The sequence below is a fragment of the Trachypithecus francoisi genome, unplaced genomic scaffold (genome assembly GCF_009764315.1).
Source record: "Trachypithecus francoisi isolate TF-2019V2 unplaced genomic scaffold, Tfra_2.0 Lachesis_group0, whole genome shotgun sequence".
Classification (NCBI taxonomy): domain Eukaryota; kingdom Metazoa; phylum Chordata; class Mammalia; order Primates; family Cercopithecidae; genus Trachypithecus; species Trachypithecus francoisi.
Genome location: NW_022681453.1, coordinates 144,287,159 through 144,303,748, shown reverse-complemented (window position 1 = coordinate 144,303,748; position 16,590 = coordinate 144,287,159). Strand labels below are relative to the sequence as shown.

General features: G+C 43.1%; 1 protein-coding gene across 1 annotated transcript in view; it reads right to left on the bottom strand.

The window, feature by feature from the left end:
• Positions 1 to 16,590, bottom strand: part of WWTR1 (WW domain containing transcription regulator 1) — a 143,739-nt gene that overhangs the window by 55,670 nt on the left and 71,479 nt on the right. The window contains exon 3 of the mRNA XM_033212346.1: positions 579 to 715. Coding sequence (XP_033068237.1) covers positions 579 to 715 — 137 coding nt within the window. The remainder of the gene's footprint in view (positions 1 to 578; positions 716 to 16,590) is intronic.

Genomic DNA, 16,590 nt, shown 5'->3' with positions numbered 1-16,590 from the left:
TGTTATGCAGCAATTATGGAAAAAAGGGAAATAAGGATAGGGATTTGAGACTAGAATTGTACCTGTAGGCAGTTGCCAGGAGCCAAAGTCACCCAAAGCGTGTTTATGTCCTACTTGCCTCAGCCTAGATGAAGAAAGGAGGCCTAACTGATTTTTCTACCCCAATTAAGGCCATCGGAGGGGAGGTCAGAACTGTAGTTTAAAACTGAGGCAGCAGTATCATGAGTTGGTGGTAAAGAGACCAAGTAAAGAAGGAAAAGGCGGCAGAAGGGTAACATGGTATTGCAGCCAAGAAGAAGGCGCAAACACCGTCTGGGTGCATGAAGAGACATGGAAACAGCCAGAACCACTGATGAGCCCCGCCACCCCTTGATTGAACACTCATTTCTTCAGCTCAGAGTCAAAGCTTGGGGCTCCGCCAGGTGCAGTGCTTCACATCTGTAATCGCAGCACTTTGGGAGACTGAGGTGGTAGGATTGTTTGAGCCCAGGAGTTCAACACCAGCCTGGGCAACAAACTCTACAAAAAACTCAAAAAAAAAAAAAATACTTTTTAATTTTAAAAAGCTTGGGGCTTACCGAGATTTGGCTGGGATACTGCCATGGACCTCTGAGGCACTGGTGTGGAACTGACGGCAGGGTGGAGGTTCATGTGATTCAGGGGCTGATTCATCGCCTTCCTAGGGTCTTGCCATGTGGTGATTTTTTCTATGTGACTAAAAGAAGGAAAACAATTAATTATCTTTTTAATTGTCAGCATCATTATCATCATCACCACCAACAACGTAACAGTTAATGACACTGATTCTTCCCTTAGGATCTGCTATGAGTGGTTGATAGATTGTGCTTGATTTCATCCAAAGACATACTTGCCTATTTTTCCCTGCATCCTGGTTAGGTCACACTGGGGATTCTGCAAGCAGCTCTCTAAACACAAGCCCAAGACTTCACTGTCCAGACAGGCCCTTGCATGCAGTGAGCCCCAGTGAACTTCCCCTCGGCCCGTGGAGCTTGTATTCCCCAGCACCTCAGTGCTTCCCGTCCAGTCACTGGAGTGCCATAGAGCGTGAGCTCCTTCCTGGAAGGGGAGCCATGCTCACCTTCCCAGCCAGTCCCCCATACTCTCCTGACTCATAGAATTGACATAATGAGGATCCCTTTGGCTGTCATCAAGCAAGCTCTCACAGTAGGAGTATAAGGTATTTTGAGGTCCACAAAGGTGATAAAACCCTCAAGAAGCTCACTGTCACCAAGCAAGGTGACAACAGTGTAGCTGGAAGGCAGAGTGGTAGGAAATAATAGTAGGAAAGTCGACTAGTGCCAGCTTATGGAGAAACTTAGATATTGAGGCATGAAGGTTTACAAGGGAGAAGACATGATTACACTTTTGATCACATACAACTTCCAGTTTGTTACTATGACTTAATCACAGAGAAACTAGCCCAACATGAAACATGAGCTTCTGCTCAGAGTTTCCAGTACATTCTAAGAAAGGTGGACATGGCCTCCAGCTTTGCCTACCACCTTCCAAATCACATCACAGGTCACTCCTGGTACTTTCCCTGTCCCACTCCATCAAGCTCTTCCTTTAGTGAGAGTTTATGATACATATATATAAAAGATGAGTAGATTCATCCGTTCCTCTACTTTGTTTTATAAACAGTATCAGAAATCTTCCTTCCCCCTCTCCTTCTCCTTCTTCTTCCTTTTTTGACATGGTCTTGCTCTGTCACCCAGGCTGGAGTACAGTGGCACAATCATGGCCCACTGCAGCCCCAACATCCTGGGTTCAAGCAATCTTCCCACCTCGGCCTCCTGAGTACCTGGGACCACAGGCACCTGCGACCACACCTGGCTCATTTGTTAAAAAAAAAATTTTTTTTGGCCGGGCGCGGTGGCTCACGCCTGTAATCCCAGCACTTTGGGAGGCCCAGGCGGGCGGATCACGAGGTCAGGAGATCAAGACCATCCTGGCTAACATGGTGAAACCCCGTTTCTACTAAAAATACAAAAAATTAGCCAGGCATGGTGGTGGGCGCCTGTAGTCCCAGCTACTCGGGAGTCTGAGGCAGGAGAATGGCGTGAACCCAGGAGGCGGAGCTTGCAGTGAGCAGAGATCGCGCCACTGCACTCCATCCTGGGCAACAGAGCGAAGACTCCGTCTCAAAAAAAATTTTTTTTAAATTGTTTTTGTAGAGGTGGGCGTATCCTTATATTGCCCAGGCTGGTCTCAAACTCCTGAACTCAAGTGATCCTCCCACCTCAGTCTCCCAAAGTGCTGGGATTACAGGCACAAACCACCACGCCCAGCCCAGTATCAGAGATCTTTCCATTATCCATCAAAGACAACAAACTCTGACAGAAGAAACTGAATGTTAGCCCTTTGTTTTGGGCTTCACAACCACGCTGGTCTCTTCCAGTCAGGCCCACACCGCTGACCTTCCTTAGACACACAACAAAAGGAGCATGATTGTTGTTTCTGTTAAACACACCTCAATTTTGAATAACAATGGCCTCCTTTGAATCTTTAAGGTAGGAAACCACTTTTATTTTCATTATGTTTAATCAGTCTAGAAACTTCCTTGCACTGAAGTTGTATTTGTCTTGTTTTCTTTTCAGTCTGTTTCCTCACTTTTAAATGCTTCCTCTGCTAACATTGTTATTCAGATTTCTTAATGCAAGACTTGTAGGTATTGCCATGGGGAGCTCATCCATTGCCTTGAGTGAAAACTTGGGTCTAAAGGTCTAAGGTTTTAGAATAAATGTGATTTAAAAAAAAAAAAAAAGGCCGGGGGCAGTGGCTCATGCCTATTATCCCAGCACTTTGGGAGGCTGAGGCGGGTGGATCACCACAGGTCAAGAGTTTGAGACCAGCCTGGCCAACATAGTGAAACCCCAGCTCTATTAAAAATATTAAAAGTAGCTGGCATAGTGACGCATGCCTGTAATCCCAGCTACTCGGGAGGCTGAGACAGGAGAATCGCTTGAACCCGGGAGGCAAAGGTTGCAGTGAGTTGGGATCATGCCAGTGCACTCCAGCCTAGGCAGCAGAGTGAGACTCCATCTCAAAAAAAAAAAAAAAAAAAAAAAGAAAAGAAAAGAAAAAAGAAAAGATGGGGGAAAGATTGAAGTAAAGAGATGAAAATCATTTCCCTAAGGATAAAATGAATAATAATAAAAACAATAGTTTTAGTTACACCTTCAGTTTAACTATTGTAGTTCTGTTTAAAGCTTTCATAAAATCCGTCAATTTCTGGGCAGGTGGAAACGCATAGCCAGCCTCAGGCTTGTCACAGGCCTTCCAAGTGAGGAACTAATTGGTGAGGGTGTCAAAATTAAGTAACTCCGTTTAGCAAAATAATTAGACCTAAGAAATGCTTTGATTATTCCTTCAGAACTCATTCTATTAAAGTGGCGTGTTTTCCAAGGCAGACATGTCCTACGTAAATAGTTTCCACTCTGGTACCAGAAGGAAAAGAATCCTTCTCTCTTTCATAAACCTTTCGTAGACTCTCTGACACCATGGATATTGATGCTGCACTAGAACCAACATCAGCGCTAGAACCACATCAGGCCCTGGTGAGATGTGGCAATATACATCATTTGCTGGAAGATGTACAAGGATACTTCTGTGATCAGAATTTCAGCTACCAGCTGCAGGAATAATACAGGAGCTGGAATGATGCATTCCCAAATGCTGGTCCCCCACTCTCCCCTCCCACTCTGAACAAGTGAGCTGTGGCTCCTGAATGCAGCGAGAGCAGGAACATCTAGCATAGGAAGCCCAGCATCTGAAGTGACAGATGAGCTCATCTTGCCTAAGGAGTGCCAGCACAGCTTGCCAGCCTAAATCCCCTGGGACAGAGTGTGGGGCCTTCTGGGTGGACCTCATCCTGACAGTTCTGACCCCAAAGATGTATAGCTTACCCGTAGCTTGAAGTCCCAGCACTCCTGCAGTGCAGTGGGAGCCTCCACGGCCCACCCTTCAAACTCCACACCCAGCCAACACATTTAAAGGAGTTTTGTTCCCAGTGGACTTGTTAATTAAAAGTGTCACTCACAGTATTCCCCAAAGGCTGTAGTACAAGAGGGAGCCTTTCTTAAGTGAGCAGTTCTCATTGCTCCAAAACAGCTCTGAGAAGAAAGCCACTCAAATTCCTGGCTCTGCAGACCAGTCGACCTGACATCAGCTGTAAGGCTGCGCTAACATGGTGTCAAGAGTGGCTCCCAGGCTGAATGCAACAAGTAAGAGTGAGCTATTGCTCACAAGAGGCTCTTAATACAGCCTTGATGATTTCATCTGAAAACTAAATTCTCCTATTGTTCTAATCACTTAGTGCCTCAGGCTCCAGCTCCCCCTACTTCCCACTGCTTCCCAAACCCAGGATACGCCATTCACTCTTTCACTCTGCTGTCTCATCTCTGCTCCCTCTCTCAATGTTACTGAGTCATTTCCTTTCTCGTATTTCTCAGTGTAATCTCAGTGTTTGCCAAGACCCACAATTTAGCTAGATTAATCCCCACTTCCCCGCTACTCCCACCTCCTTCCTGGCTTCACTCCCTTGCTTAGTCTACTTCAAGAAAAAGTCTCTCTGCTGTTTTAAAGTATAACTTCCCTTGGAAATACACACACATACACAAATATATTTAACCTGACTACATATGTGTATTCTGTAAATACATACACTGTACAGGTTTCATATTGGAAAACGGAACAAAAAAAGGAAAAAACAGATACCAAACTATTTATGGTGATATATGCAAATAACAGGCTCACTGGTAATTTTTTTTTCTTATCTAAACTGCTTTGTACTTTCCAGGTTTTTAGCAGTGATTATGTATTGTTTTCACAACCAGCAAAAACAAAAATACTAATGAAGCTACAAAAAGACAAAAAAGAAAATTGATGCATGAACACACAGGTCATAAGGTACAAAAAGCTCCTGAAGACACAGGGGGTGGCGGCTCACACCTGTAGTCCCAGGATTTTGGGAGGCCAAGGTGGGCAGATCACCTGACGTTGGGAGTTCGAGACCAGCCTGACCTACATGGAGAAGCCCTGTCTCTACTAAAAATACAAAATTAACCGAGCGTGGTGGCACATGCCTGTAATCCCAGCTACTTGGGAGGCTGAAGCAGGAGAATTGCTTGAACCCGGGAGGTGGAGGTTGCGGTGAGCCAAGATCGCACCATTGCACTCCAGCCTGGGCCACGAGCAAAACTCAGTCTCAAAAAAAAAAAAAAAAAATGTTCCCGAAGATAAACTACAGATTTGGCTCCTACCTTTGTGTGGCTCAAATCAGAAGACGAATGGAATCAATCACCTGAGCCCATGCTGTTTATAAAGAAAAAGAATAGCAGTTCCTAAGGGGAAGAAAAGATTTTCTTGACAGTAAAAATTTTTTTCCTCGACTTAAAAAAAAAAAAAAAATCCTCTACAAGTGCTTCCCATGGAGAGCCCTGGTAGTATGTGGGGTTAACAGTACCTGTAACAAATACAAGCGGGAGTGGGCTTTTCCCCTTCCTTCAAGAGCCCCTGTGACCACTACTTCCCAGACAGTCTCCTTCTCTCAGTCCCAGAAAGACCGACCAATTTCTGGCCTACAACCACATTATGAGTCTCTGCTTAGAGAACTGCCCAGGTTGGAAAAAAGCATGGAGTTTGCTAAGGGGCAAGAAAGGTCAGCACGTCTCTGAGAAGATACTGGCCGGAAATGGTAGGTTATGAAAAACGGTGTCATGTGAAATCAGTTTTCCCTCATGGATTAATATTTTCTTCAAGAAAGACACAAATATAGAAAGCCATTTTATTTATCAGGTAAATTGTGTGTTTGGGGTTAAAATGTTTTGAAATTGGTGGGGCGGCACGCCCACCCTCCAAGTCACCCTCCCCTCAGACTGGCCTCTCCCATCAGCCTGCAGAGAGGGTGTTAACTCTGCTCCAGTTTCCTCCTCTCAAGCCACTGCTACCTCCTTCTACCCCCTTCATGACCTTTCACCTTGATGAGGGCAATGGCCTCTGGGCTTCCCTTCTGCCAATATTTCTGGTTTTCCTCCCTTCCTCCTTCCCTCCCCCATCCTCTCTCTCTGACAATCCGTTCACTGTCTAACCTCCGGGCGGATATCCCAAGGATACCTGGTATCCACGTCCCCCTGGGTCACCACGGCCCATGAAATAACAGCACAACTCACATAGGCATCTCCCAGACAAAGCAGCCTACTGCCAGACTCTGTGGGCTCTGCAAAGATGTACAAAGACCACACACAGTCGTCGAGTCACATTTACCTGGGTATTTGGGTTTAATATTAGCTCTGACCCTGTGTGACCTAATTGGATATCCTAGTCACACTACCCATATCCACAAGACAGAGGTAAAAAAGCTAACAGTATACTGGTTCCTCATTGTGAGGATAAAGCAGGTCTGTTCTGGGAATATTATGACCACCAAAGTCACTTACAGATTTCATAGCTAGTTCTCCTGGCTTCCCAAAGTCATTTTCACTCAGCAGTGAGTGCAGAGAAGGCAGCTCTAGCCTGGAGTCCAAGGTTGGCAACACTTGGTTCAAGTTTTTTCGACAACCATGGATCGTATACCTATTATGCATGATGGGTGATGTACTGGCTAGGTGTAAAAATCAAAAGCACTGTGCAAACTATATAGTAAAGGCAAAGATAAAAATCTTATCTGTAAAAGTAGAATAATCAGACCGGGCGCGGTGGCCTGTAATCCCGGCACTTTGGGAGGCCGAGGCGGGTGGATCACCTGAGGTCAGGAGTTTGAGACCAGCCTGGCCAAGATGGAGAAACCCCATGTCTACTAAAAATACAAAATTAGCCGGGCATGCTGGTGCATGCCTGTAATCCCAGCTACTCGGGAGGCTGAGGCAGGAGAATCATTTGAATCGGGGAGGCAGAGATTGCAGTGAGCTGAGAGAGCACCATTGCACTCCATCCTGGGCAACAAGAGTGAAACTCCGTCTCAAAAACAAAACAAAATAAAACAAAAAACAAAACCAAACCAAAAAAATCCTCCAACTTCTTACCAGCCAGGAAAAGGCCTGGTGTTTTGGGATGAATTTACCCACACTAACTTCACAGAAGGAAGCCATACAATAAGGACTTTCTGAAACAGAGAATCCCCATGTAATATATTTTGCATGGCTGGAAGCATACAAAGATATAAAAATAGGAATGATTACAAGTGCTTCATTTTGAAAGAATTTAAAACTATTAGCAGCATGTTGCTTATTTCTATGGGCAAAGATTTTGTCTTCAAACATAAGTGTTTTGCCTTTTTTCTGCCCCCTATTTATTTAATAAATTAGAGTTTCATACAGTATCTGACATCAGGGCTCCCCGCCATCAGCAGAGTGGTTAGGACAGGACCTGGAAGCAGCCTCCAAACTGCCCCTTCTTTTGCCACAACCTAGCTGAGCAGTTAAAGAGAACCACACCAATGAGATGAGAATTTAAAGACAGCCTGGGGTCATAAAACCAAGGCAGACTGGTTTGAAACTCAATTATACTCACTGCTCCCTGTCTTCATCCCCTGGGTGAAATTCCTCTGTAGCCTCTGTCCTTACTACCTCTTTTTTTCTCTTCCAGTAGAATACAAGCTCTTCCAGAAGAAAAGTGTTCTGCACATAGTAGGCGTATGAAAAATAATGCTAGCCAGGTGCAGTGGGTCACACCTGTAATCCTAGCATTTTGAGAGGCTGAGGTGGGAGGACTGCTTGAGCCCCAGAGTTGGAGACCAGCTCGGGCAACACAGAAAGACCCCATCTCTTAAAAAAGAAAAAAGAAAAAAAATCTGCCAAGCCTATGATATTTACAAGCCCCATTTAAGTATAAGCAAACTGTCTTATTTCAGAAAAATCAGATTTTTAAAACTTTTTTGATTTAGTAGGTCAATTCACCATTCTCTTAATGTTAAAACAAATGTACATACTGAATACAATTAGCTTAAAATTTGCTAAATGAAACAGCTTTGCAACGTGCTTCTTGTGACTCAGTCCAATTAGGCCCACTAGTGTTAAAAATGGAAACTGAAACAGATTTGGATGAGGTTGATAAATTCCCGGATAGGGCCTGCCAAGTGAATCTGACCCACTGTCAGCAGAGAACAAACGCTATGCCAATTTTTAATCCTGTACCAGATGGCAAGAAGTCTTGCCCAAGACTTACATTAAACTTTTAAAATTGTCCTCAATTAGAATTAGAATACAAGTATGCAAAAGGTGGTTTACTGTCTCGTTGTATGTTGGGGATAAATACTGTTTGCATTTAAATCAAATTAAACATTCTACCAGTGTGTTCTTATTTAGATTTCAAGACCTAGGAAATGACATATATCTTACTCATATCTTACATTTCTTTGAGTAGCACCTTTTGTTTTGTTTTGCCAATGGTACTTAGCTGTGCGAACCAACACCAGAGATGAGTCTTAACCACAAGAACAAAGACGGGGTGGTATGCACACTTACTAATTCTCCCAGGCCCAGATGCACACTTTCTCCAGGTAGTCCCTCTGCTGTCACCTAAAACCAGAATGCAGTGGGAGCCCATTGCAGTAGAAACCCCAGGGAGTTCATCACAGAAGGCAGGCCACATCACAGAGGGAGCCCATGACAGTAGAAGCCCCATCGCAGTGGATGCTCAGCTCACCACCCACATCTAAACTAGCAACCCGACCTGATCATGTTTGTAATATTAAGATTAGCTTGTTTGTTTGTTTATTTTTGAGACAGAGTTTTGCTCTTGTCACCCAGGTTGGAGTGCAATGGCGTGATCTCAGCTCCCTACAGCCTCTGCCTCCCAGTTCAGGCAATTCTCCTCCTTCAGCCTCCCAAGTAGCTGGGATTATAGGTGCCTGCCACCACGACTGGCTAATTTTTGTATTTTTAGTAGAGACGGGGTTTCACCATGTTGGCCAGTCTGGTCTCAAACTCTTGACCTCAGGCGATCCACCCGCCTCAGGCTCCCAAAGTGCTGGGATTATAGGCGTGAGCCTCGGCACCTGGAGATAAGATTAGTAGCCATCCAGTACACTGATCCCCTCTGCTTAACTTTATCAGTCTATTTGCATAATGTGGAGTCGGCTTTTGAACTTCAATATGTTGACAATCAGAAATAAAGTAATGGCTCTTCACATGGTTGAAGAGATACATAGCTTAAGTTTTATTGTATCTCTACATACCCTAAAGTAATCAATCTTCCTCCCACGTTGTCATTCTTTCTACCACCTGAATTAATAATTCTTTGTCCCAAAGCAGCTTTTAAAACAGTATTATTGGTTATAATTATTCTTCCATTCTGCCCAAATCCTAAACAGCACCATCTCCTGCTATTTTAACGCATTAGAATAAAAGATACAGAGGTAAAAGTCAGGCTGCAAATGTGCACAGCTGACACATCTATTAGCAAAGCATTCAGAGTTTAAACCCCAAAGCTATTAAAAAAAAAAAAAAAAGACTCATGTCATATAAGAAAGGTGACTGTTCACACAACAGAAATGTGTTGGATGAGAAAGTTCATCCTTCTTTGAAACCACAAAGAATTTATAGTTAAAAGTTTCCGGTCAGATTTTCACTTAGGCAGCTCATCAAACATAGCTGCAGTCTATGACACAGAAATAATAACATATATAAATAGGAGATTTTTTTAGGATCCTCTAATAAAAGATGATACAAGACCAGAGAAGTTATTTCAGTGTATGGTTCCGGTCTCTACCATTCACTTGCCAATTCAAAAAATTTCAGCGTTCTCTGGAATTCCGAATGAATGGCAGGGATTGTATTTTTAACTACCAGGCTCTAATCCTCAACTTCCCTTGCAGACTTGCCAAGAAGCCTCCACTGGTTTAAGTTAGCAGCAGTAGGCACAGCGGCCTTGTGAAAGGCATCCTCGTGCCTCTGCCCTGGCCAGCTGTGGTGATCCATCTCTCTCAAGTCCTTCCCACGGAGCACCACCGACTTTTCTGCAGACTCATTCTATCTGAACCTACTCAGCCAGGCAGAAGCTGAGTCAAGCAAAGCTGCTGTCAGCCCCAAAGAGCAGAGGAGCCAAATCAGGACTGTAATACCCGCGGTTCCTGCAGGGATTCATTTACCAGAGTTTTATCCCCGGGGTGGGGAAAATAAGCGGCACTGTGAATGTGCCACTTCCCAGAGAAAACCACTTTGGAAGGCTGATGACTCATCAAGACAGCCCCAGGTGTGACTCAGGAACCTCACTTCAGAAGGTGAACAGTCCAGCTGCGGTGTTAGAGACACCCGTCACCTGCTCCACGCACCCCAGCAGTACCCGGCACTGGCAAGCCTCACTTTGCCTCTGCAAACTGAGTAAAATTCTTGCTTAAGCTCATTTTTCCTATTTTCTTATTTATTTATTTATTTATTTATTTATTTTTTTTAGAGACAGGGTCTTACTCTGTCACCCAGGCTGGAGTGCAGTGGCTCAGTCACAGCTCACTGGAGCCTTAAGCTCCTAGGTTCAAGTGATCCTCCTGCTTCAGCCTCTCAAGTAGCTGGGATTTCAGGCACGCACCACTCTGTCTGGCTCTGACCCCTTTTTTTTTTCTTTCTTTCTTTCTTTTTTTTTTTTTTTTTTTTTTGAGAGGAGTCTCGCTCTGCCGCCCAGACTGGAGTGCAGTGGCCGGATCTCGGCTCACTGCAAGCTCCGCCGCCCCGGTTCACGCCATTCTCCTGCCTCAGCCTCCCGAGTAGCTGGGACTACAGGCGCCCGCCACCTCGCCCAGCTAGTTTTTTGTATTTTTTAGCACAGACGGGGTTTCACTGTGTTAGCCAGGATGGTCTCGATCTCCTGACCTTGTGATCCGCCCGTCTCGGCCTCCCAAAGTGCTGGGATTACAGGCTTGAGCCACCGCGCCCGGCCAATTTTTCCTATTTTCTGAAAACACAAGAAGGGGGGAAAAAAAGGGCTGGGAGTTTTTGTTGCTTGTTTGACTTGGGCCAAGAGCCATATTAAAGAACTCTGGCTGCATTGCAAACAATTTTATTATTAGTACCAGCATTTTTTTCTCTCTTCTCATGCCAGGATCAATAATGCTATTAAAAAATGTATAGTCCGGACACAGTGGCTCACGCCTGTAATCCTAGCACTTTGGGAGGCTGAGGCAGGAGGATTGCTTGAGCTTAGGAGTTCAAGGTCAGCCTGGGCAACATAGGAAATCTTATTTCTAAAAAATAAAAAAAAAATCAAAATATTAGTCGGGTGTGGTGGTATATGCCTGTGGTCCCAGCTTCTTGGGAGGCTGAAGCGGAAGATTACTTCAGCCTGGGAGGTCGAGGCTGCAGTGAGCCGTGATCATACCACTGCACCCCAGCGTGGGCGACAGAGCAAACTTCTGTCTCAAAAATAATAATGAAATAAATGAAAGATGTATAAATCACCTTAAGTTTATTGTATTGGAACTCCACAACAATGTGAGAGTCTATTTCACAATATTATTTCCAGATGTCCGGTATAAAATATGTACTTGGTAGAGTCTTTATTTCACTTTTCTCCTTTCTCACAAACAAAAACATGGGATGAGAATCAGAAGCAGAGAAAAGATGAGACGATTACGCTCTTTCACCCAGGCTGGAATGAAGTGGCATGATATCGGCTCACTGCAACCTCCGCCCCTCTGGTTCAAGAGATTCTCCTGCCTCAGCCTCCTGAGTAGCTAGGTTTATAGTCGCACGCCACCACACATGGCTAATTTTTGTATTTTTAGTAGAGACAGGATTTCACCATGTTGGACAGGCTGGTCCTGAACTCTTGACCACAGGTGATCCACCCGCTTCAGCCTCCCAAAGTGCTAGGATGACAGGCGTGAGCCACCACGCCCGGCCACATGAATGGTGAATTCTAGAATAATCAATAGGAAGTGGAATGTATTCATCCATTTTTTCATTAGACAAGTATTTACAGCGGGATACATCTTCCATAGGGATTCAGTTCCAAACTCAGTGTACTTTTGTTTTGAAGAGATGTTGCCCAGGCTGGACTCCAACACTTGGGTTTAAGTGATCCTCCTGCCTCAGCCTCCCGAGGCTGGGTCTACATGTGCATGCCACCTCGCTCTGCTCCCCAAAATCAGTTGTGGCAAATGTGGAGTGTAGTGAAAATTACCACTGAAAAACTTCTGAATATACAGTCTACTAGGCTTTGTGTATGTTATATTATTTTTCCGTAAGTTCAGTGTGGCCAGTTTCTTCCAGGGTTAGAATATGGTGCTATTTCTACACCCAAGATCCAGATGAAGTGATGCTGTACCCAAATATGTATGTTGGGATTTGCTAGGCATTCAATGAATTCACGACACTTAAGCACGCATACGGTGATGAGTGCCTGCAATGTCTAGGCCCTCAAGGAGCTGGCAGTCCGATGAGCAGGGAGAAGGTGGCAGTGAAACAACGAGCGGTATGGTGGTAAACAGCACAGACTCTATTGTTTTTGTTATTATAAATGGTCCAGAACCTGATACTCTATCTCAATAGCTGCATGTTAGAAATGTTTCCCATATCAACTGCATCTAACATCTAGGAATCAGTTTCAATCTCACAATAAGTCTTAAAAAGAAATTTATATTTTAGAGTAGCCACTAAGCTACTTTAAATGCTAAAATACTTTGAAAATTGTTTTTCCAGGCTCTCTGTGCCTAACACATGTTTCTAACATGCTGTTTTTCCAGTTGTTCTTAAATGGGACACTGACCCAGTGCTTGGCTGCTCCGAAGCCACTCCAAATGTAAAATATCTCCAAGTTAAAACCGCACTGCCCTCCTTTCTCTTCTTTCTAATGGGGCCAAGTGAATTAAATGTCACTCACCCCAAAAAAGAAGGCAAATCCTCTTTAAAACCAAAAATTCTTTTGGGTTAGGCTAGCTTCTTCTCTATTCATATGAAGAGATTTAATTCCTTTTTGTTGGTTTTGCTTTTTTCAATTCTGGGAAGAGGATGAACTACCCTGGCTCTAGCCATCAGAGCCACTTTCTTTTTGCACATGTTTGAAAGGCATGACACAACTTGAACTGGAAAAAGGGCTGGCATGAACCTCGGCATCTCAAGAGAGACGAGAGGTGCTTTTCAGAGTGAGGGTCCCATTTTGCAAAAAATTATTTGGAGGATCAAAGACAAAAACTGAGGCATCAAAAGGGACCAAGTTAGGCTTCAGAGGAAGAGGAGAGTGCTACTGGGGACCTTGAAAATAATCATCAGGAAACAGCTTTTGGTTCACATTTCAAACCCAGTCTACAGTGTTTCTTTACATGTATTTCTTGGTATCTTCAGTCAAAAATATCACCCGAATGAGGCAGAGTGGTATAGTGGATTTGAGAGCTGCTTCTGCCATTAACTGGTTAAGAGACTACTGTTAAGTAACATCTCCAAGCCTTGGTCTCCTCCAATGTAAAATGGGCATAAGAACATCCATTCAATGATGTTTGGAGAATTTCATCAAATAACAAAAGTAAAGTACCTAGCACAGTGCCAGATATACATGACACACTATAAATATTAGTTCCCTTCCTTTCCCTTGTGAAAATCTATCCGAACTGTTCAAAGGGATCTGAGTAATTCAAATGCAAAAAGAAAAAATCAATAAACACCTTATAGTACAACGAACACAAAATGGGGAGAAATAATGGTAGACATCAATTTACCGCAAAAACTACAAATATACTTGATTTCTTTCTTGTGTGTGTGTGTGTGTGTGTGTGTGTGTGTGTTTTGTGTTTTGTGTTTTTTAAGATGGAGTTTCACTCTTCTCACCCAGACTGGAACACGATCTCTGCTCACTGCAATCTTCACTTCCCGGGTTCCAGTGATTCTTTTGCCTCAGCTTCCTGAGTAGCTTGAACTACAGACACGTGTCACTACGCCAGGCTAATTTTTTTGTATTTTTAGTAGAGATGGGGTTTCAAGCCTACTCTTGAACTCCTGACCTCAGGTAATCTGCCTGCCTCGGCCTCCCAAAGTGCTGGGATTACAGGCATGAGCCACCGCACCTGGCTGATATACTTGATTTCATATAGTCAAGTAGTTAAGTAACAGTTGACCCAGAGACAAAAATATTCTTAAAACACAGAAGGTCTAGCTAACCACAAGTCTCACATAGTTCCCCCACCATCTTTTTTTTTTTTTTTTTTTACATTCTAATAATAGCAACTCTCAAATTCAGTGTAAGAGGCAGCCAAAGCTGTGATTCCTTTAGTGCTCTTGTTGGTAATGAGTGTCTTGGTTGTAATGAGCATCTCATGTCAGCACAAGATTTTCTCTCACATTTAAAGTAGAAAGGGGACTTCAGCTTGAAGTAAATAGCACAGTAAGAGCTAGCAAAAGAATATCTAGTGGATTCACATTTTTCCTAATAAAGAAATGCTCAAGAAGTTTTAATCTAATTTAATTATTTAATCATTTACAAGAAGATAATAGTTCCAAAATGTGAGGGGACATACCAGGTACAGAAATGCAGGAAGCTTTGAAGGTTCTATGACTTCAACTAATGGAAAAACAGATTTAGCCTAAAAAATGCTGTTATTTTAAACAAGTATGTTTTGCAAACTCCAAACAGTAAGTAGTTTTGTACCCACAAGTGGATGTTAATAAAAAATATATGACTGATTTAATTTTTTACTTAACAAAGTACAGAAATATGTACCTGTTTCAATTATAACTTCAAACCCCATCCTTCTTCATGAAAGTAGCAGATAAAAATCATATAAAATCAACATCTATTTGTGTGTACATAACTTTTTGTTTTGATATACCTTTAAACTTATAGGAAAGTTGCAAGAATATATATGGCACAGCTGTCTACTGATTCACCAACTTTTTGTTTTTTGTTTTTTGGTTTTTTTTAAGTTAGTAGCATTAGAATAATCACTTGTTTCTAAATGATCCCTCAGTGATAGTAATCCTTTGGCTGGTCACTTTGCTAACTTTGAAGAGAAGTGAGTTTTATTCTGTAACATTCGCAAGACAAAGATGAAAAAAAGCTAAGATAAATCAATTTGAATAACCAAATCAGGAAACCATGTGTGATATTGTGATATATTAAGAAATAAATCTCTGTCACTATTGCTGATCTAGAGCTCCTATAACCCTTGTAGACAGAGGTGCTAGGAGACTCTTTGGTTTTAATATTTGGTCTTTGACCTTGGCTCCTGACACAGAGTTTCTAATCCCTTGGAATTTCCTGGGTGATAGGAGCATCTTTTGTTTTAATGAGGTGACTCTTGGTGGGCTCCTAGATAGCCTTAGGAAGGGGCTGGTTGCTAGAGGGAACCAACCACGTGGCCGTGGCCAGAGGTTCGAACTTTCAGTCCCACCCCCCATCCCAACCTTCAGGGAAGGGAAGAGGGGCTGAAGGATGAGTTGATCACCAGTGATGTAATCAATCATGCCTATCTAATAAAGCCTCCATAAAAATCCAAAAGGATAGGGTTCAGAGAGCTTCTGGATAGCTGAACACGTGGAGGCTCCTGGAGGGTGACACACCCAGAGAGGGCGTGGAAGCTCCAAGTACCTTGTCCAATGTGTCTTTTCCACCTGGCTGTTCACATGAGTCCCTGTAATATTCTTTCTAATAAATGGGTAAAGGTAAGTGAAGTGTCTCCCTAAGCTATGTGAGTCATTCTAGCAAATGGATCAAATCCAAGGAGTGAGTTAGTCAGAAGCACAGGTCACGACCTGTAGCTTGCAACTGGCATCTTAAAGGGTGGGCTGGCAGGGGGCAGTCTTGTGGGACTGAGCCCTCAGCCTGTGAGATCTGATACTATCTCCAGGTAGATAGTGTCAGAATTCAACGAAATTACAGGACACCCAGTTGGTGCCTGCTAGGGAATCAGAAGTGCTGTGTTGGGTGGTGTGTGAGGGTAAAAAGAAATGTTTGATTTTTTTTTTCCCTTCAGACCTGGTGGCACCAAGTTTTTGGATAAAATCTAAAGTAATAAAATTTCAGCAGTAATGATGAACCCAATGTCCTTCCACTGAAGGAGAAAACAGACCCCACCCAAAAGGTGGGAAGGCCAGCAGATGATTTCTTTATTTATGGAGCTGCTGATGGTCACACCATGGTGTAATACAAACATTTCTGTCAAAACACTAACTTGGGCAGAGCCACTTTTACACTGTGTCTTTTATTTAATTAACAGGAAGTTTTTCAAAACAGGAGAGAGCTGCCTTACTTTGGTTAGTGTATTAATTCAACTGGCAGCCTCCAAATAAGTTTTCTTAGGAGTAGAGGAAATATGTGTCAATAACATTTAAATGTCCTTCCAGTGCTTGGAATGAATGTTCTACTTGTACAGACATAGATTTTAAAGAAAAAGTTGTAAATAATAAAATCTCCACCTCACTCTTTATAGAATGTATGATTTAACGAACAAATAAAAAATGCAGCTTCAGAAAAATAGCTTTTAAAATGTCCATAAAATGCACACAAAAGAACCTGAAAACTTACTGCAGGTTATTCTCGCATATTACTAGACTTAACCTGGTACCATCTTTCTGGAGAGCAGTATATCAATATGTAACAAAAACCTGGGAAAAGCTTTGATCCAGTAAGTCCATTTCCACAAAGCTT